This window comes from Amphiprion ocellaris, chromosome 22 (genome assembly GCF_022539595.1).
Source record: "Amphiprion ocellaris isolate individual 3 ecotype Okinawa chromosome 22, ASM2253959v1, whole genome shotgun sequence".
In the NCBI taxonomy this organism is placed as follows: domain Eukaryota; kingdom Metazoa; phylum Chordata; class Actinopteri; family Pomacentridae; genus Amphiprion; species Amphiprion ocellaris.
The window spans coordinates 17824264-17847161 of record NC_072787.1 but is presented as its reverse complement, the minus strand read 5'-3'; the positions used below and the strand labels follow the sequence as shown (position 1 = coordinate 17847161).

At 40.4% G+C, this 22898-nt stretch overlaps 1 protein-coding gene and 1 long non-coding RNA gene across 3 annotated transcripts in view; one reads left to right on the top strand and one right to left on the bottom strand.

The window, feature by feature from the left end:
• Positions 1-12090, top strand: part of LOC129348008 (uncharacterized) — a 42263-nt gene extending 30173 nt beyond the window's left edge. The window contains exons 7-8 of one of the 2 annotated variants that reach the window (XR_008600415.1): positions 1183-5635; positions 6326-12090. This is a non-coding gene — a long non-coding RNA (uncharacterized LOC129348008). Of the gene's footprint in view, positions 1-1182 lie in introns of both variants that reach the window. The other variant, XR_008600414.1, reaches the window with a different exon arrangement.
• insig1 (insulin induced gene 1) lies at positions 11125-19472 on the bottom strand. Its single transcript, XM_023281812.3, has 7 exons — positions 19405-19472; positions 18832-19188; positions 18379-18731; positions 16437-16561; positions 16027-16193; positions 15280-15379; positions 11125-13246 (listed from the first exon to the last, which is right to left on the bottom strand). Exons 3-7 carry the CDS (start codon positions 18713-18715, stop codon positions 13217-13219), a joined length of 759 nt encoding a protein of 252 aa, XP_023137580.1. The 5' UTR covers positions 18716-18731; positions 18832-19188; positions 19405-19472; the 3' UTR covers positions 11125-13216.
• Positions 19473-22898: the final 3426 nt, after the last annotated feature.

Below are 22898 nucleotides of genomic sequence, written 5' to 3'. Positions count from 1 at the left end.
ACCATATTCTTTAGGAGGATTTGCTCAGTTATTGATTTGTACATGTAACAATGCAATTTTAAATGGAAGCTTTTAGAATGGAAGCCCATCCTTGTCCCTTGTCTGACCGAGGCTGGTCCTGCCCTCTCCAGACGAGATGAAATGCGCAAATGGATGAACAGAAATATATTATGTTTTTGTTTGTGATAGTACATGATTCTGTGCGTAAATCCATTTGGAACACTGGAGCGCAGGACGCACAGATGTCTATAAGAACTGTGCATGTGTAGTTTTCACATTTTCACCAAATGTGATTCGGAAAAGCTGTTTCTGCAAAGCCAATTAAAAAACATAAAAATACTGGCGAGTGAGAAACCTCGTCTGCAATCACTTCACATGTTGAACACAAATACAGTTTTCATATCCAGCCATTATTTGCTCTAATTTGCTATATAGCTCTCTAACCTCCAAAATAGCCGCCAGCAGGCCCCCGTCATGGCACCAATCGAAGATGTGGAGATTTCGGAAAATTCTTGTTGCCATTATTAGTAATTTTTCCAATACAGCGTCTCCTAATCCTTCATTTAGCTCGTTATTTTTTACTATTTTAAAAGTGCGCATTGACAGTACCGCCTTATGGTTAAAACATAGGGGCCCGGATAAAATAGTGAGCTATTTTCTTATGATTATATTCTGTTCTTGTTCACGGAATATTGATTATTGTACATGTCATGTCTGTCAGGTTCTACTAAATAAGTGAATGGTTCCGTTTTCTTCTCTTTGCTTGTTTTTGCTTGGAAAAAGAAGCAGTGGAGCTTCTCGTGGTGCGCACTAAAGGGTTAACACGGGCTGATTTTCAATGCACATTTTCACCGTCTGATTTTTGTATCCATGCAGCATATTATATATGTGTGTGTATATATGTAAGTATGTGTAGAGCAACTGGGCCTATTTCATATTCACTTATAGGCTCGCCCCCTCCCTCTCCCTCACGCACGCACACACACACACACACGCGCGCACACACACACACACACACACACACACACACACACACACACACACACACACACACACATAGCCCATATACACACCCCTCCTACTACTACTATAATCAATCGCATGCATTGTGCGCATGTGCCCTGTCCTTGAGTTCCTATAACCTATTTTTTTTCTTTCCTCTGTATTTTTTTTTCTTGGTAGGATTGTCTTATACGTCACCAGCGCTCAGTACTATGGAGTACTACAAAAGGTGACGCGCAGAAGGAGGATTTGTGAATGGACGCCGTGATGTGTGCCAGCTCACAGATCAGAGGGCGGTGGGACCTCTGCAGATGCACCCCGAGCCCCACCACTCCTCCCTCCCTCCCTCCCTGCCTCCCCTCCCTCACCCGGTCTCCCTCCCTCCCTCCCTCCCTCCCTCCCTCCACATGAATGGGGGTCTCTAAGATATCAGCTCTGTCACCATTGCAGGGGTCGGACCAAATCCTCCAGCTTCCTGTGCCCCTTTTCAAAAACCTGAAAGCACGTCTCTCCTATTTGATGATCCTGTATGATTTTTTTTGTTGTTGTTGCTCTTTTGTGGGACTGGAAGCTCCACTGCCCCCTGCTTTTTTTTTTCTTCACCCCCTCCTATCCCGGGTCAGCCAAGAGCATGGCAGCCGAATTAGAACAGATTAGAAGCGACCCTAATTGTATGTAGTCGAGAATGCAAAAAGTCAGTCAGTTTGGAAATACAAATCGTGTAGGAGAAAAAAAAGGGTTGTGAGGAGGGAGTTACACCTGTTTCCAAATGCTCCACTGTTTCCCAGGAATTATCCAGAAACAATAAGTGTGCCAGTGCGTCAAATCAGGGGAGATCTCAAGGAAAACACAATTTGGATTCAACACAAATTGACTTATTTTTGAACATTTTTGCATTTTGCATCAAGATATGCACGTCTTTTCAGTGTAAAATACAAGAATCTACCAATTATAGCTTGAAATACCGCAGGTAGTTTTATTCTAAAATCTCCAATAAGTCGGACTTTGTAATTTTCAACTAAATCATGCTGTAAGGTGATGCTTCTCAAAATTAGTTTCCTTGTTTCCGGTGTAAAATCACCTCCCTCCACTATTTATTCATCATACATCACAACATGTAGATGATGTCTATATAATTTTCTTTCCGTGGTTTGAATGTGTTTGCAGAGAAATCCTCTGGAGTCGCAACGTAACGGACTTTAGTGCTGCTGGTTTCAGCCCTTTATAGGTTTTAATAACTCTTAATCCGTCTGATCGGTCTGGCGTAGATAAGTCTCATTTGAATTGGGATTGTTCTTAAGGAGCGGCTCGTATTTCTCCGCAGAAGTCTCAAACAGAGCTTAGCACAAACAACTGCACCACCCTGAGCGCAATTAAGGCCTCAGCTAAATTAGATGGAGGCTAATTGAATGCAGCTGAGTTCCCATCAGCAAACTCTTGAATGCTATGAGGCAAACGGCCAGCTTATAGCCACGAATTCTTTTTTAAAAAAGTATTTTTGTAAAATGTAAAAAAGTAACATTCTCACAGACGTGAAGCAGCGTTGTGATTTGCATTATTTTGGAAGAGAAAAACAACTTAAAATTGCTAATAGGATGCAAGACTAAATGGAAAAATTTCTTTAGTTATAGGTGAAGACATAGGAGGTTTGTGCCTCTAAAAAAATACAGAAAATATAACTTACACTGCGAAAAGTTATGTGATTTAAGTGTTAATTTCTGGTCTTGTAAAACAGTCTCATAGCTCTTAGTGTTCTTTTAACCGTGCTTCTAATTAATAAAAAAAAAAAGAAGAAAAAAATAACTTTACTGTGACCTAAAGTCGCTTTACAGGACACGAGAGTGCCAAAAATAGTGAATGTAAAGAGTCCTCCTGTTCCATTTCGCGATGTTTAGAAGACGTAGAATTTATCCCTGTCCAAAATAACGAACTAACCCTGACTATAAATAAAATTTTAACAACCGTACCAAAAATAATAGCAGCCAAACTCCAATGCCGAAATAAAATCTTTCCCTCACATGCGTAATTCCAACCTGGCACAGGAGGAAATTCTTGCTCAACGTGCATTTTAAAATCATTCTCTATCTTATTCCTTCTTTTTAAAAAAACAAATCAAAGATGCCGCAAGGCAGTGAGACTATTACTAATTCTTACTTTATTTGTGATGAACATAAAGAGTTAACAAAGAAGATTTAAGAGGGGAAAATATGCGCAAAACGAGGACGCACAGAAGTTGACTCTAAGTCATGTTTAGCCTTATAAACAGACCCGAATCTCCTCTTTCTTTGTTTTTGTACTATAACTGACGTGTTGCACTTTTATTCTCACGTCAGAATAAACGCGTAAAAGTCATTTAAAGTCCTCGTTGCTTTAATTAGACCCAGAGAATTTTCACAAAGCCCCTAAATCCCCCTCTGTGCTGCTGTAAAGCGCAACGTTATCTTTGTGACGCTCAACTGGTGTCAGGCCTCAGTGTTCCTCTGGAGATCTGCAGAAGGTCTGCAGGACTTTTAACATGTCGGGACGTCTTACTTGTGACCCCAAAGAATGAACTCCACGTGGTGGCTATTTCTGTGAGGTTAATGGGTTTACATTCTCAGTCACACAGAACAAATAAGCTACCATGCAACATGTGGGGGGTTAGTTTTAGAGGGACCAGAGGAGGGGGCAGAGCTCAAAGAATCAAGCCAGTGTAATGTAAAAAGCACCAAAACAGCACCGCAGTCTACCTGGTGTTCAGGGCAGTGACCCCGACTCGGCTCAGCTCGGTGGCCCCTGAAGTTTTTGGTCCCTGATGCTCCTGCGGGTCACCCAGGATGCTCTTCGGTTTTTGGATTGTGTGCGTTCCTCGTACACCTGTCACGCACCGAGGAAGGGAGGAACAAGTGGGAGAGGGAGACAGGTGGAAAGCACTTGCTGCTGAACAAACTCAGATTTTGGTGCGCCGGAGCAGGTTTTACGCACGCAGGTAGACCTGCTGGTTCTGCAGCGTGAAGTGAAAAATCACCAGAAAACTGAGAAATCTTTTAGTTTGATTTCATTTAAAGATTATCCCGCAAGAACTGAGTTGCACTACATCTCTGCAAGGTGCATGTCTTCCTATGAATTTAAGTTAAATTTTCCAAATCTTACTCGTCTTCAGTTTAAGTTGAAAGTAGCAGAAAGTGGATTTCCTGTGCGTCTGGCCGGTTACAAATTCTAAACCAACAAGCAAAACGTGATCATATCACTGCATAGAGTTAAACAGTGAATAGAAGTCGTTTTTAAAAAGCACTGCCATTAGGTTTTTCTTCGCTTTCTTTCCTTTTTCAGAATCTAAATGCGAGAAACAATCTCTGTTATGTCTCAGGGTCCCAGCTTGCAACTTTAATTATAGTGGAAGAAGGTCAGTCATAAGCGGTTATTCGACCCCTCTCCTTGTGTGGCATCGCGCCCTTTGCCGTTAAACTCGCCAAAATAGTGCTGGACTCCCCTGAAAGCGCCATGTGCGCCAGAGTCCCTTTCACCCCCGTGTGCACCTGAGTTGTTTTTACCCCCCAGGAGCGGATATGCTGTGAATTTGTCACTTATCTGGGCACGGGCTCGTCAGAGGACATTTTAGGAGCAATAACTTTCCCAGATGGTTTAGGCTGCCAACTTAGTGCGTTTCTCAGCAGCTAAGTGAATAGCCTGCATGCCTGTTGCTTCCTAGAAATATGCTTACGCCTACTAATGAAGACTAATTAAAACATGACAAACATGGACCTTTACTGCATCCTAAGTAGGGCTGCAAGCATGATTTGGATTATGCAAATGAATTCCCTTTTCTTTGACAATATAAGTAGGAAAACACGCTCCTCTGATGTGTGTCAAATAAGGCTGTTGTAATTTGATCTGTGTTTTGATTTTTATGATAGCCTACGCAAAATAACTGAATCATTGTTTTTCATACTAAATTTCATACCCAGGCCTGCAAACACAGTTAATCTCCTTGAATCCGGATAGAAAGAGCAGCCCCTCATATTTAATTCTTTTATTATTTTTAAGAAAACTAAAGGAATAAGCATAACCTGCCCTGTTTACCAGTTCACAATATGCAGAGTTCTTGTCTGCCTCTGCAAGATACACCTTGCAATGGAAATGCTCACCTTGATTTATTCCATTAGCCTTTTATTCAGCTGTTATTATTATTACCCTGGTCGATTTGCAGAGTCTGATCTGGGCTGTAAGATGCACTGGGTGTGTTTAATTTACACTGGGAGAGGATTTGTTTGGATGGCATGCATAATTTGCCATCACCTGAGATTTATGCTGTCATTTTTATTACTGTCCTGCGGACGAAGAGGAGGAATCAAGAGGAATGGCACACAAGGCTGAGCATGCTGACTGAACAGATAAATCCCACATGACATGGATTGTTGTTTACACTTTTTAAAGGTGATTCTCTATCAGCCGACTCCATGTGTTTTTTATTCATTTTCTGTGTGTGTGATTTAACCTTAGCACCTGGAGGAATGACCACCTGGAAAAAAAAGGAGGAATCACAGCTACTTAAATGGAGCAAAGGTGTGAACGGATCATTTCACCCTCAGACATGAATACGCAGAGAAGGCAGGGAGCAGCCTGAGACTGCCATTTGAATGGAATCTGAGAGGTAATTTGAGCTAAAATGGAGTCCACTTCAGAGCCACTCACTCAGCCCCCCATGGCATCCACTGTAATTCATTATTCCTGGCCAGCAGTGGGAGAGGCAATGAGCGAGGGCAGAGGACAGGAGTGGACCCCGCTCTGGTGTAATGAAGACTCAGTAGACCTAAACGACACACACAGACACACACACACTTGCACACACACTCAGTCTTTCATTATATATCACAGAGAGCAGGACATTAATGCCACTGAAGACCTTTTGGCAGAGAAATAAGAGTGTGCAATGATTTTCTCCACAGTCAATCCATTTCATTGACCTTTTCTATCATGCATGTGACTCTGCCCCCGCTCACTGCACTGTGAGATAAATATTCCAGGAATAACATTCCACTGTTTAATAAATTATATTTTTGAAGCCAAAATTATGTGTCCATTGGTGGTTTTAAGAGGCTTTAAGGAAATGTGTTTTTATAAAAAGCCCTGATATGATTAACAATTTTTGCTCATGGGGATGCATTTTTAAACATATACATCTTGTTTTTTCAAATGAGTTAAATTTGCTCTGCTTTGTTTCAAGACCAAGAAGATTTATGTTATCTGTGTTTTGATAAAAGTGAACAGGTGACTAGGTTAAACCTTTTACATTGTCAGATCTGGCCCTGCAAGACATTTCTGTTCCTTGTCCCTCCACTAGGGGTCCATAGATGTCATGTCCAGACAAGCTGAGAGGATAAATACTGTCATCTGGTGGTAACAAAAGCCATCACTACGGACTAGACAGCATTGTATTCTTGCGCTCTGCTGCACGGTTTAGTATTTTTATATCTTCTCTTTCCTCTTTCATTCAACATTTTTCACTGTCACACATGTATTCAGTTTCAGAACAAGTTGTTAGGACCGAACTTCATCCACCAAACATCAGTTTAGGACCAGAGAAGGAGCATGAATCAAGCAAGTGCTGTTTTTGTGACAGCACTGCATTAGTTTGTAAGAAGCATTGGTCTGTTCCTCAAGATGGTTTAGGGCTTTATGAACTGCTTTATGTAAAGTTTGGTAGTTTAGTCCAGTTATGTGGCTCATATGTTTTGGTTTGAGGCTCCTCTAAAGAGCCACAAGATAAATTTAAGTGTTCGTAAGGTGACTACAGGCAGGCAAATATAGAAAACATTAAATACTGATACAAAACTATGTGTTAATTTATGGCTATTTTTACATCTTTGAGCCTTGAACACTTGAAATGAAATCACCTGAGGAGTTTAGACAAAAAAAATTGTTCCATGATTGATCTGCTACCAACTTCTATTCATATAAAATGTGTGAAAACGATGGAAAACATGAATTATTTAAAAGGCCAGAAGCCAAAAACTGCTACTTTAATCTTTGCAAAGCATTTTACAAAACTACTACATGCTTTTTAATGCCATTGTACACTGTAATCTAAAAAAAAAAAAAAAAAAAAGTAAATCCAGTTGTGACATACTGAAAATGTAGCGCAGTAAAAAGTACAACATTTAGTCTGAAATGTAGTGGAGAAGCAGAAGGATAAAGTAGCATTAAATAGAAATACTCAAGGTTACTTCCACCCCTGGGAACCGCTGAGGGGCAGTAAGTTGAAGAGCAATTAGTGTACGAAAGTCCGAGGAAGTAACGTAGTCAGGTTTTGCGCCCTAAACTGTTTTCTCAATACAAATGTGAACAGAACCCTTCTTTCCCATGCAAAAGTTCGGTCTGGAGATGTTGCAAAATCACTGAAATTTCTCAAGGCCAAACACATCTTTAAGTGCTGAGGCAACTAGGCTTAGTTTGGATTCTTGAAGATGTTTTGCCTCATATTAAAGGCATCTGTAGCTCCTTAACTTTAAATAGTGATAAACTGATATATCAAGATCCTACAGTGCAGTAATATTGCCACTGTATGTCATATTGTTCCTGTACTATTCTATTGTTATCTCATTATCTGTTAAACCACAAGCATGTTTACATATAATACTGCTTGCATGCACAAATTTGTCTAATGTATTCTATGTTTACACTATTTTTAACTACAGTTGATTAGATTTATTGAGCATACATATTAATATATAAATTATTGCTCATTTATATATAAATATTAATTCCAAACATGCTACATATACTGCAGAACCTTGTGCCGGATTATCTGAAAACTGCATTGTTAGTTTTGCAGGATAATGTGTATCATCTGTGGCAAATTCTACCTTTCATTTTTTAATTATGTCTGTATAGTGTACATTTTCTTTTTATAGTGTAGTTTCCCTCTTGGGATCAATAGTTTGATCTTATACTACCTTCGATACCAGGGGTAACCAACACAGTGCCCGCGGGCGCCTGGTTGCCCGCAGAGACCATGTGAGTTGCCTGCTACACATGTTCTAAAAATAACACTAGTCACCATGAAATTCCTTATAAAAATTATAGTTGCTGTTCTTTTTAAATCAAAAATAATTACATTAATGCAGATTTTAAATTACAATGTTTATTAGATTTTAAAAAAAAAAAAAAAAAAAATGTCTTCGGTGTAAATGAACTTTGACCGTGTCCGAGTCAGAGTTCACTGCGCATGTCCAACCACCACGTCATTCTGCTGCAGCGTCCGGACGCAGACACTTTGGGGAAGCTAGATGTGGTTTTTACCCCCAAAACATGACAGAGAAGTGAAAGAGAAAACACTATTTTCACCATGACTGGGAGGAAGAGTTCTTTTTCACGACAGTGAAAGATAAATGTATGTGTCCTATTTGCGGGGCAACTGTTGCGACGGCAAAGCGGCACAATGTGGAGAGACGCTACTTTAGCCGCCACAAAGCTTCCATGTTAACTAGCCACCTGGTAGCATATAGACTGTATGTGCACTACGGACAGAAAAAGCCCGGTACTTAAAGGCAGCTTTGACGTGTACTCTACGTGGCTAAAAGTTGCTTCATGGAGAAAAATGAACCATTAGAAAAGCTTGTTTCAGTGACGACAGACGGGGCTCCTCCATGACGGATCAGCATTGTACGATGCAGAGGTGATCCAGACTTCCCAACATTCCTACATTACCACTGCATCATTCACCAGCCGGACATATGTATGTACAAAAGTGACCGGATTTGATCATGTGATGACTCGTGTCGTGAAGATCATAAATGGCTCCAAAGCCAAACAACCAGGACATTGAAGGTGCTGCTGGAGGAGCTGTCAGCTGAACATGGTGACCTGTTACTACACAGAAACCCCATGGATCAGCAGGGGACCAGTTTTGCAGCGTTTTTTGTCACTGTTGGCCGAAATCAAGGAGTTCATGCAATCCAAAGGGGAAGACACCTTGCTGCTGGAGGACACTGAGTGGATTCTTGACCTTGCATTTTTAACGGACATCACTGGGAAACTGAACCATCTGAACTGTGAGCTGCAAGGTAAAGGTAAGACATGATAAGCTCTGCAATGCCAGGCTTCCCACTAACACACATTTACAGACAAAGAAAGAGGTAACATGTTGTCATTCAAAACACTGTACCATTACATAAAAATGTGAAAAATAATTTGTTGAAAACATGTAATGATTTGTTGTTATGATCTGTTAAAAATGTTGCAATGTTGGTGAAAAATGCTGGTGATTAGTACTAATGTGATAGGATTCATTTCAAAATGTGAAAGAGTTGATTTTTTTTTCTGACATAACTGATAATTTGTACAAACATGGGACAGAGTTCATGAATTGTTCAAAAATGTTAAAAAGGTAGTAGTTTGTACAAATGAAGCATGATTTGATGACAGTTAATGATTTCCTAAAAATGTTAGAAGTGATAATTTGCACAGAAATGTAACTGGTGTGATTTTGAACAAAATGCTGCAAATATGCTGATTCATAAAAAACTGCCAAGAAAGATATTTACCAAAGTTTCAGAGATGGGATACCTCTGGCTTTTAAATACTGAAACAGATTTCCATATATATGTGTGTGTGTGTGTGGTGTGTGTGTGTGTGTGTGTGTGTGTGTGTGTGTGTGTTTCCTGCCCTCATTGTTGAGGAAATCGTTGTTAATAATTATTGCAAGGAATAATTAACATAAATGTGATCAGACAGTCTTTTTACATATTATTTTCATTATTATTGTTATTATTGTTTAAAGATGATGGCACAAGTTTGCTATTGAGGAAGTTTGTATCAAACAAGGTGTCCTTCATACTACTCAGTACCCTTGAAGTTGCTCTCAGGTCCAAAAAGGTTGGTGACCCCTGTTCTATACTATGGTGTGATGACCGCTCCACTAAGCTATTTCTCCTTCCTTACATGAAATATGAGATTTTGGAGACGTTAAAGTGCAGCGATGAGTCAAGTAAATAACTTAAAAAGGCCACATTTGAGTGAGGAGCTGTTAAACTTTCATCGCCTTCATGTTTACTGGCAGTCGACTCGCTGCATCAAATTACAGGCCAAATAACAAGGAATTTTCGAAGTCACAAAGGTGCTGCGAAGAGATGAAAAACCGGCTTCAAACCTATAGATGGCGCAAATCAATAGATCAGATGGGACCCGGCTTGTCTTCTGGCCTTGAAGGAAGGACTGAGAGAGCAGGAGGAGGGGGAGAAAAGAGAGGGAGAGGGGGCGCTTTTGGCAATAAGGAGGTGCTCTAATGGAGTCTTTCAGTTTGCTGTGGCTGGAAATGAAAGGAGGTTGAAGCCTGGCCAATTATTCAGCCTGAGAAGAGTAAGAGAGTGAAAGAGGAGGGAAGAGAGGAGAGGTGGCGTGTGGCGCTGGATCACTGCCCCTTCAGAGACATGGAGGAAGAGATGGATGGATAGATGGATGGATAGATAGATAGATAGAAACACAACAGATACATAGATGTATGCAGAGCCTCCCAGAATGAGGGTTTGATTCAGAATAGCTCTCAGATATTGGCCCCACTCCCAGAAATGTTCCCCAGTGCAAAAGGTTAACTGTCAGTCCCCCGCTAGGTATAAATAGAAGTCTGCCCTCCAGAAAGGCGTGTTCAGAGAGGGGGTAGACAGAGGAAGGAGGGGAGGGGGCAGTTCCTCATGATCCCAGTGACACACAGGGGTGGGGGGTAGTTTCAGGGTTTTTCTTTTTTTTTTTGGTGGGTCGGGGAGGGTCTTGCAGAGAACAGGAAAGAGAGGGAAGATGCAGCCAAATGCATTATAATGGCTTCGGAGACTGACAGAGAGCAGGGACAAAAGAGTGCCCTCATCTATTCAACTTGACTGTGACAGCAGACACAACAAATGCCATCATCAGCACCCCAGAAAGCTCCATTGCAATTGAGCCGCGGCTGCATTTGACACCCAAATAAAATCTGAGGGCTATTGTTTCACTGATGCTGTTGATTTATGTAATTAGGCAAGTGTCTGGTAGTCAAATTAATTATGTTTGTTTATTATTTATCACCGGAAACAGAGTCAATCCTTATTTTTATCTCACATCTCCAACTTAAATCCAACCCCATATGTGAGTAATGACAATACACATACATCCTCGTCAGGTGTTTTTATTTTTCACTTAAATCCAAGGTAGCAAAAACGATACACAGCTGAAATGAGACATACGCAGAAACTCTAAAACATCGAAACAAAAAAAGGTGCTTCACCACCTCAAAAAATAAAGCTTCCTCTTCAGTTTAGCACACCTGAATGTCAGCAGACCCAACCTGAAGTGATGTGCCACACAAAGTATTTAAAAAAATAAATCAGGTATCCTTCAATAATGCTACTAAATGAGATTTTTTACAACAGTTTGACACAATATATGTATATTTTTTTAACGCTGTCTCTCTGGTGAGAGTCATTGGTATTGACTCTAAAGGCATGTAAATCTCTGACAAAAGTCACAAAAAACCAAAAGATGTTATTGCTTTTTCTGAATGATCCACACTGCATATACTTACAAGTTTTAATGTTTTTTAGCCTTTGTCAGAAATAATAAATAAGGAAGGATAATCGGCTCATGAATAGTCTGATTGCACTTAATCCTTTAGACCCCCAAACACTAACTAGGTCTAGTATGGTAATAATACCTGTCTGATTACATAGGCAAGCCATTATACATACAAGCAGTAATGTCATTATGTTTATACAAATGATAAAACTAAACTGTTATAGTGACAAAAGCACTACATTCTATAATACACAGGCAATCACAGATTGCAAATCTTAAGTAATAATGTCCTGCCCTCTCATTTAATCGCTGTATGTTCCCAAACTGTCAGTTTGAAGATACAATTCGAAGGGGGAAAAAGTGTCGCATCACGCAGTAAAGCGTTTGTCTCGATGGGAAGCATAGGTTCACTCTACAAGACGAAAGTGAAAAATTCACTAGAAAGTTCACTAGAAAGCGTTTTACTACCATCACGGCAAAGTTGTGGGATACTTCTAGTACATTCTTTCACAACATGGTCCACGCTGGTGGTTTGTTTCACTCTGCACATGTTCACATTTCTGACATTTTTTTTCAGTCCAGACTAATGCTTTCATGTTCACATTCTTTCCTTCTTTAAAAAATCCTCTCTGTTTGTCCGGGGCTTATTAGGGGCCGACAAAAACATATTGAAAGGGTAATTTCTCAAAAACTAAATTTAAAAAGTGATCTTGTACTGACAGATAGCTGTGATTGTGAATATAACACCATTAACTGGTAAATATCTCCATTGAAAAACCTAAGTAGGTTGCATTTTGTGCTCCAAATATTCCAACTCTTAAAGAATGTCTCACAAATCCTCATACACACCAGTGAATAGGAGTCGGTAGTAAACTAATTGGCACTTCTGACATATTTTCTCTTCACTCATTCGACTGTCATCTGTTAAAAAAAAAAAACATTTTGGGAAATTATTTGATGAGAAACTCAATACCACTCGTGTTTCTGTGCGTTAAATGTAGAAGCCCCCCATTATTCTCATGTAACTGTCGAATAAAACGCAAACATTTCCCCAAAATATCACTCTTTTCCTTTCAAAATGTGAAGCGTCATTTGATATCACACATACTTTTGGTTTGGGGCCACTGAAAACTTACAAAATAAATACTCAGTTTGGTTTGATTGGGAACATACATCTCAGTGATGCTACTGAGGCCACTGAATACATTTCTGTGAGAGTGAAGACATATCGTTGCCCACTCAAACAACATTTCCCTTTTAGATCATAATATATTCAGACTAATTAATAAAAAAACAGACATTATAGCACCCCCATCATGTCTTTTATGTTATGACCAAAATACTAAAGCACACGCGTCCTCTCCTTAAAATAAAAATCCGTCGACTGCTCACTTCAAACACACAAAAAAAGGCGAACACTGTCCTCCCGTCTGGTGTGAAGGAAGCCTTAATGCTAATGGGAGTAAGAACACAGAGAGGAGAGGCTGTTTGGCCACAAGGAGGTGCAGAGGACATGGCACGTTAGATGAGGGACTTTTCTGACCTGCACTTTGTTATGAGAACAAAGGATGAAGTCAAAACAATGAGTCCTTTTTCTCCTGTTGTTCCTCTCATTCTTCACATAACTAATCCATTTTTATTATGGCTGCCCTTCGCCCTAGTTGTCTCTCTCTCTCTGCTGTGGTGTGGTTCAGTCCATGTGGGGCTTCTCAACGCCACCCTGGAGGAAGACAAGGAAGGCTTGTGTTAGTAATCAATTGACTGATGCGTTTAATTTTTTCCATTTAGTTACACTTTGAAATTCAGTAGTGTGTGTTAAGTTCATTGGCAAGCCTTGTGTGACTCATTTTAAGACATGAACCACACATTAGTCTAAGTCAAAACTGCAGCTGAAACCAAAATCTGTGAACTAAGATTTTCAAATCGAGTAAATATGAATCTGTTCATAACTCATCAGCTGGTCGAGCTCATATAAAGGCTGAGTTTAAGTGTCATAATGCATCTTTCAGTTCCCCCCCTTTTTTTAGACTTCTTTTCCCCTTTGGCTACTGAACATTTTGTACCATCATGGGGGAAAGTACAGCTTGCTCATTACTGAGTTTGCCCATCACCAAATAGTTTAAAAATACTCTGGAAAAAAAGGTCACACGTGGATTCTAAATCAACACACGTGACTGTATTGTGGTGAAAATGGTAAAATTATCAGCCATTTGGCTTTAAATCAGATCTAATAAAACCAGGACAGAGAAAAGGGGGCTTTCTAGAAAAAAAATCTTCATGGTTAATTCTGCTAAACAGATTGTTTCACTGTAACTGGCTTAAACCCAAAATAGAAAGAAGAAAAAGCCACCAAAAAACAAAATTGAAGAAAAAAAAAAGACTCATGTCCCTCCTGATCCTTCTCATAAATGACCCGCTGGAGCAAAAGAGAGAAAAACACAGAACAAAACCACGAGTTGAGACTTGTGCCAACATTCCTCCGGCCTCATCACAAACAAAAACAACAAGTAGCAAATGACCCTCTGGTCAGCCGAGTCCTGACTGGCTCTGTGTCTCGCCATGACTGTGAAAAACAACAGCTCTTAATCTGCTTTCACGCTTTCACTGAGTCAAACTGAGGGAGTGACGGGACTCTTACTTTACAGACAGAATGAGGTGAGGCTTCTGGGCAGAAGCTTAATGAAGACATCAAAGCTGACTTGATGGGATAATTATGAAGGAAGGGGGGCGTCCAATGCTCTTTGCACGAATTTAAACCATTTGACAATGTTATCTGTGGCTGTGGTTCAGCTAAATAATTGCAAATAAAGCGTGCGTGGTCCAGGGGGACGCTTTTGAAGTCAGCGTTTTCTATTCCAGTTAAGACAAGAGCGCAGAGGCTGATGCTGATAAATGTGGAAGGATGTTTCATGCAAATATGACAGACTACAACTTTAAATGTGTCACGCAGATTCAGTGTTTGCCCCTGAATTTTAAACTTAGCAAGTTAGAAAAGCCTTTGGATCGAGATCAAGAACATCGTGTGACTGGTTTCCACTGAAACCTGCAGCAGTTAAACGAAATGATTCGGTAGCCATTTAAGCCAATAGTTTACCTCACAGCTGAAAATGGAGATTTCAGTCCTGCTCTTTATGTACAGAACTAATATTCAGACTAACTAACTCAATATCGAATACTCCATGAATGTTTTTCATGGAAGTAACCTAATTTAATCCCACTGATCTCTACAATTTTCTCCCAGAATCCATGTTGTCTAAGATGATGTTCAATAAACTACATAGAGAGCTGTATTCAGAACTTTTAAACTGTCAACCAGTAGTTCCCAGGCTTGTTAAAAAGTAAGACGCTATTGGCTGAACTTTTGAAGTGGAGAAAACTAATCTTTAGTCGGATAAATGCTAAACTTTGGGACCCAGTTATTTGGCTCCACAAAATACGGATTATGCTCCATGTGTTTAGAAGTTTTGTTTGCACTGATGCATTTTATTCCCCATTAAGTACATCTAATCCATTATATTTGCTGAGTACAAGATATAAACTGTGCTTAAAATAAACTTATCAGTGGTTTGTAGGGCAAACTGTGTAACGAGGACATTTATCTGCAGTTTTATTGGTGCAGATCTACTACTGACTGGCAATATTCCTTTAAAGTCTAGTAAAGTTTGACCTGATGCAGTATCAGCAAAATACAAAAACGCCTACGCATCTGTCTGATTCCTAAATTAGAGGATCATAAATAGTTGCAGACTTTACCATTGCAAGTTGCCGTCCTATGTTGCCCACAGTCACACCGCCTGAGAAGAATATACACGGAAGCCAGGAGCGAACGTACAAGAAGTCTGGAGACGTGTATCTAAAAGAGAACGAAAGCAAAACAAAGAATCTTGGTAAATAACGATTAATAATGTAGAGTAAATAGACTACAAGTCTCTGCAGCTGTGGTTTAGCTGCTCTGCTTCTTATGCTGGAGGCAGAATGAAAACAAAATTCCCAACCCGATATAATAGAATAATCCAATAACAACATTATTTTCAGTTAAAGTTCTGAATAAGATGCACAGAAGTTGAAAAAACAAACAAAAAAAAATGTAGAGACAATGCTGGACAGAGATCTGAGTGGAGAAAAATTATAGCTAACATACTGGCAACAGAACAGTCTGACCCTCTGTTTCTACTTTGTAAACTCAGCATGACCTGCAGTTGTCTTTTGAGCCACTTATTCTGGGCAGCAGTTGCACATCTCAGCTGGGGGGCTGTTAATACACCTCAGTGCTTTTTTTGGGAAGCAGACAGAAATTTCCAGGTGCTTTATCTGCTGTATTCACGCCACACCTGGGTTTACTCTCACACTTAGACCAAACGATGTGGGTGTCAGAAGAAAGCAAAAAAAAAAATCTGGATGACAAAGCACTTGCGATGAATCATTTTCAAAGTTTTGTTTCATCAAAAGTGAAAACTTCACTGCAGGACTTTCCTGAACACTGTGCTCTTGCTAACTTACTGGTAAACTCCATTGTAGACCAGCAGCTGTGTGATCAGAGTAGCTAGGAAGGCGGTGGTGATGCCCAGGCCGAAGCCGCTCCTGGACCGGTCGAAGGTCCACCAGAGGCCCAAGGACAGGGCAGCCAGCGTTAGAGAGAGCTGCACGTTGTTGTCGAAATCTAGTTTCTGTGTCACGGGAAGTTAAGGACAAAGTCAAACAGCGTGATGCCAGCATTAGGTTAGTTAATACGCAAATATTTGTACAGCCACCGAGTTTCATCACTACTTAATGTCAAAGTGTACAACAGGTCATTGTGTTGCTTGAGATGCGATCCAAACTAGAGGCAAATTGTTGGTGTATTTTTCTCCCGTTAACTACGACAAAAAAGGACAACACTGAAATGAACTGAGTCCATTGTGAAAGGATACAACACTGGCGTGGTTGATGCCGACAAACACGGCGATGCACCTCATGACGCTGGCCCACTCCCTCTTGAACTTGTGTGGCTCTCCCAAATGGCTGTCGAGGCAGGGATACAGCAGACCCACGACAGCTGCGAAAAAGGAACAAACAGACCCGAATTATACAAGATAAGCAGATATTCTGCGAAACGCAAAAGAGAGCAGCCGTGAGGGATTATTTGCTGAGCATGTGTTTCCATCATTAGTGACTCACTCCTACTGCGCATATGCTGAAAAAAACACTTACAAAAGGAATACAGATTCATTTATTAATTTTGCTTCTTGAACTTTTCATTTGTTTGACCGTGTGCACTTTTTAGACAAGTTATTCTACATACTGTCTGTAAAGTTCAGAAAACACACAAAAAAGGAACCTAGAAGCACAAATATGTAATAAATCTATATGTTTCTAAAGTAATAGGGAAAAGAAACAATTAGTCAAGGAGCTGATGAGAAACTAAACAGAAAACTAGTTAGAAACTTTTCAGTTTTTTGTTTACATCACTTCACAAGAAAAAGTACCACATATTGTGTAATTCCCAGTTCTTATTTCTGAGGATTTGCCTTTTTTCTTAATCATTGGTGTCAGTAAAACAAATATATTTGAATCTCAGACAGATTAAAATACATTAACTTAACAACACCACCTTGATCTTTAGTGAAATTATAATAGTTTGCAATCTATTTTGAATTCCAAACACCAATTCAAGAAAATAACTGTAGTTTTCTGTTTTCTCATTGTTAAACATTAGTGTAGCTTTATATTGTACTGAGATTAAATCTCATTGGTTTGGTTGGTTAATTTACACAAATTGAATCTGATGTCAAGGAAAAAAATACCTAACATTTGTTGTTTCAAGCTCTTAATATCTGAAAACATGCTACATTTCTCTCTATAAACTGCGAATCCTGCTATTTTGGACTGTTTGTCAAACAAAACAAAACATTTAAAGACATTATCTTCAGCTTTGGGAGAGGAAAAAATAGCATTTTATAAGATTTCTGACATTTAAAGACTAAAAAGTTGCCTCTTAAATTGAAAAGCAGCCATTATTGGTGGTAGGGACTAAAAACACCACAGTAAAATTGTTCTAAACTAAGTCCTGAGTATTAAATGTACCAAGTAAACACAGTTAAAACTTTAAACAAGTTGCTACACAACAGAGACTTTAATAAAAACACCAAGTAAAGTCATCTAAACACGACAACATGACGTTACATTTTGTTTTCCGTTTGTTTTCTGCCCTGCAGCACATGGGAGGAGGAGCCATGTGAGGAAGCGGCTCTTTTTTCTTCCCCCTTTTTTTGTCTCTCACTTCCGGGATCCTGGCCCTAAAGCGCCCGCCCCCTCAGCTCACCCGTTATGACACACACCAATTAACGCGCATCTCGCCTCGTATCCGGCTGTTGCGACCAATCAGAGCGCAGGACTCTGCACCATCTGTAGCACAGTCTGTTTTTTTAATAGCTGCCTGCCAGACAAAACCATCAAGACTATTACAGCCTCACAGAGCAACGCTTATATAATAGAGCGCAAAAACAGTGCCGAATGACGACTCATGACCACCTGATCATACAGTAGTCGATGATAGAGGCGATTACAAAACTGTGTTGTTATTCTGTTGTACAGATGTTAAAATCGCACTATTTGGCCACCTAGTTTGGCGTGTGATCCCAATGCAGCTGATACACTCCATTTTCTGACTTCTAGCGCCTATAAATGAATGATAACTTACATTTAATCACATTATTTCATCCTGTCTCTATTTATCTTTATAAGGGAAGGCTGCCACACCGTAACCGCTCCCCGCTCTGCATTCCTTTGTCCCCCCAAATTAGCAGCAAACTCCTGATAACCTCCAGAAACTATTCGGAACATGTTAATTTAACGTTTCCAAGCAGCACTCACCAGCTCCTGTGCCGCAGCAAGGCGGGATCCACCAGGCGGAGGAAAACAAAGTTGTCATCACCTCCTCGGGAAACAGTGTGACATTTCTTTGTATCTGCAGCAAGTTGAGCACCAGGGCGAGGAAAGCCCCGACCGTGAAGAGGACCAGACCCCGGCGGATGAGGTTGGCGGTGCGGACGTCGTGCAGGGACAGGTAGGCATTGCTGAGCACCGAGGTGATGATGGACATCATTTCTTCAGCTTTGGATGCCAACCAGTTCGCCCCAGATGATGAGTGCTTAGTTTCAGCCTTGGGTGAACAGGAGCAGCTCCAGCAGTGGTCCTCCAGCCTGGACATTTGGCACTTTTTGCAGCTAGAGAAGAGAATCATAGTTACATTTTGAACCAAAAAGACACATGTATATAGATACACTGTTGCGGGATGAAAGTTGAAAGCCGATTGTCGCTCTTTACCTTGATCTCCACGCGTCTTAGGTGTCTCTCCTCTCCAGGAAGAAAACGATTCAAACCAGGATCCCTCTGCTTTGTTTCGCTGCTCTTCACAAACGAGGGCTTTCAAATCGCGTTGTTTGTTCACATCATCAAACACGCAGAGGAAGGGGGGAAAAAACACAACACCACACACACAGTACTACTCCATTCCAGCGCACAGAGCTCATAGCAGGGACAACAGCTTCCTCTGCAGAAAACAATCACAGCTGTGTCGGGTGAGAATCGGCAGCCAATCGGAGCGCGGCGGCTGATATGACGTGACGCCACCCCACCGCCCCCTTCGTCCGGGACAGACGCACAGAGCAGGAGGCTGGAGAGCTGAAATGAAAGTGGAAACAAGGGAGAGAGACACTCAAAATGGCACGAAAACATATGCAACTCATGCTATAAAGGGCATTTGGAGAGCCGGATTCAAAAGTGCATGCTCCAAATGCGGCATACATATGCAAATATGAAGACAGAGTGATTAAAAGTGCACTAAAAGCTGCAGAAGACACTAAATATCTGCAGCTTGCTGAGAAAATATGTGTTTACCAGGCAGAAGCCAACCTCAGTCCTTCTTGGAGAGAAGCTGCAAGCAGTTTTTCCTCTCTCTTATATAGGCAGCCTTTAGGTAATGAGGTTAGTGGCACAACCATTTTTTTTCTCATGTTGGTGAAAAAGTTGAACTTTCATACTACGTTCATAGGAGGTGTGGCTCAGGAGGAGGCTTGTACAGGCCGCTGCACATCATTTAGAGATAATGTGAACGGGAAAAAAGTTCAATGCCCGGATGACACACTCTCTCAAGGCTCGACAACAACATGGAAACGAGTTTTGCAAGACTCTATGACCCAGTCAGACGTCTATAGGTCAACGCTATAACAAACATCCACTTATTGCATACGTGCGGTAGAAAACATACAGCTATAGGCGCATGTTTTGCTTCTCTGTGTGCCTGAGGGTGCACGAACATAACATGTTATTCATTAGAAAATCAACCACACCTAAAAAACAGACAAAACTCTGCTGTGCAAACTTCATTTGAGTTTTTTCTCCTATTAGATAAACAAGAGGTTAGAGTTATTTCATCTTAACTGTAAAAAGCAAAGTCTCCAGCTAAGTCAGATGTATTTAATATCAGCTTCTGGCACTTAGTAAAAAGCAAAACCATGGTTGAATCTTTTCTTTAAATGCAAATTGACTTGCAAAACTGAGGGAAGCTTCATGACCTACAGCAAATTTGTTTAACTGAAACAGGAAGCATATCAATCAGATAGCATTTCATTTCAATCGAATTTAATTAAAATCCTTTTTTGTGTGTGTAATTAAGTGTGATACTGATGTCTCTGGGTGTTGTATTCATTGTTTTTTGGTAATTATGTGGCACTAAAATGCGGAACTAAAATTGGTGGTGCAGTATGAGAACTGGTTTTTGTTAGTCACCCAGTGTTCAGTTTCAGAGCTTTAAACCAACTGCTGGATTTATCTCGTCTTGCTATGGCTGATTTGATGTGCCGTATGGAGGAGAACAATGCTCCAGTTACTGGGAATGTTTGTCAAAAACACCCAGTAACTATATTTGTGAAAAGGCATGGAAACACAGTCGGCACACCAGTGAGTCTTTAGGCAGGCAGGAGGTTTGGCTCTTAAGAATGGCCGGTCCACCACTTTTGGGAGACTGGCATGAAATTTTATTGTCTCCAGAGGGCAAGTCATGATGACTTTGCTGATTCCTTGAATTTTATTTTAGCACCAGAGGAAGGTCTAAGTTTTCAGTTACCCTGTGAAGTATGTATCAGCATACTTGATGGACTGGTACAAAATTTTAACTGAAATTTGTGGTTTCCCTACAATGTATATATCGATTAGCCACAACATTAAAACAACTGACAGGTGAAATGAGCATTAGAGTCTTGATGCACTCCTAGCATCTGATGAACTGAAGATCCAATGGATTAGTTTTATTTTTCATGACATTGTCACCACAACAACAGAAAATTCCTCAGCGTTTGTGTGATCTGCGGCTAATGTGGCTAATGTTACCATTCGCTTTTATTGTATGCACACCATTCAGATCTCTGTGAAAACTGCAAAGCTGAGAGACATTCAGAGATGATGGAAACTTTTACAGTCATTTGAAACCCGTTAACAAGAACTGTGTGACTTGCTGTGTTTCTTTGTCTCCTGTTTTGTTTCAGTGCGATCTTAGCCTGGCCAATGTTTTCATCTGTATGCTTCTCTGTTGCTCTCTGTGCTATCATATGCTGCCTTTTAAACACAGCTGAATTCCCAATAGAGCTGTTTTCATTTATGTATTTTTAAGATTCTGTTGTCAGATAACAGAACAAGTACGACATAGTGACTGAAACGCAGCCTATTAAGACTATGTGTTAACCGGCAGTCACTTCATTGCCATTTCCAAGCTGCTGCTCTCTCTGTTAAAATATGTAATTTATAACCGCAACAGCAGCTCTGCTATAAACTTGGTGAAATTTCCAAGTAAAATGATGAGATGATGAGAGAAATTTAGATGTTTCACATACTCATTCACGTCTGTGTTGACTGATTTGCTCCGAGCTGTCAATCACAGATGCAGAGAGAGTCTTCTTCCTGAAGGGGGAATGCCCAGGAGCAACTTCGCTGCATTTAAAGCTGCAGATAATGAAACAGCATGCTTAGAACAGGACTAAAACCAGAATTTATACAGTCATGTTCTTTTTTTTTAGTTGAAAATTTGAAAGACACATTCTGGGGACGTGTGAGTCCCTTATTAATTTGCAGGAAAGCGGCACAATATGGGACCTTCAAAGGATCTGCTGCTAACACCTTGATACCTGATACCACAGGATACCTTTAAAGGTCTTGTGGAGTCCAGGCCTCGACAGGTCACAGCTGTTCTGGTGGCCTTCGGTGAACCTACATGATATTGGACATTTGGTTTTAATGTTATGGCTCACCAGTGTGTACTCGAATGACTAATGATTCCCTGACCTTTCATTCAGCTCTCAGATCCCCATTTATGGGTTTGAGTGAAATATCTCGACATTTATGTGATGGATTGTCATGAATGCACATGTTCATGGATGTGCCCATTAGGGTGAATCGAGCTTTAATGATTCCTACGTAGCAGTACTGTGTGTTGAACATGCTAACAGCCTGACTGTGTTTTTGACAACCTCACACAGTCACTAGCATGGCTGTGCTGTTCTTACTCTATTGTTGTTTTATCTAAAGTGACTGAAAATATAGTGAAGGGGAAGCTACTTACTCTCTGTGCTAACCATTTCATCATACTATTTAAAAGATAAAGCTGCTATTTCACTTCTGGAGCAGTTTCAAAATGAGTTTTGAAATGTTAGTCTTACATATGCATGTATAAGTCATCTTTATAGATCTTACAGTTTCCAAACTCCATATTCAAACTTTAAATTGGTCTCACTTGAATAGAATGAGAAGCCATTTCTATAATGGCAGCGATAAGTGAATGCTTAAATATAAATGTCACAGCTGCACTCCACTGGAGTTGTTTCACTACTTTTTACCAAATAAGTCAAGCATGAAAGTATATCAAAGGTTGAAAAGTTTACATTTGTCTACTTGGTTTCATTTCTGAGTGCTTAGACTTGTGTTGGAGTATGCAGAAGTCTTGAACAAATGCAGCATGTCTTATTGGATGAGAAGACTGTCAAAGGACGAATTCAGCTTTTTTTTTTAAAATACCAGAACAGGTTCCTTTTTCTTCCCCACTCATTTCATAGCTTTCTTAAAAGACGATCCTCGCTCCTGACCTCTTTACAAACACGCCGTTGCAGTCGAAAAATGACATTCAGAGACATGCACTTTGCTGCAGTCCATAGATAATGACATCAGTCATATTTGCTGTATCCTAATTTCAGCAGGCCATGTGGTTAACACAGATAAATCGCCACAGCCTCGCACTTTCACAAAGGGAGGGGAAAGGAGGTCAAAGAGAGAAGGGTGCAACCTACGAGGAGCAACCCCAAGGGCCCAAACTACCACACCAGTCTGGTAATCCAACAGTAGTT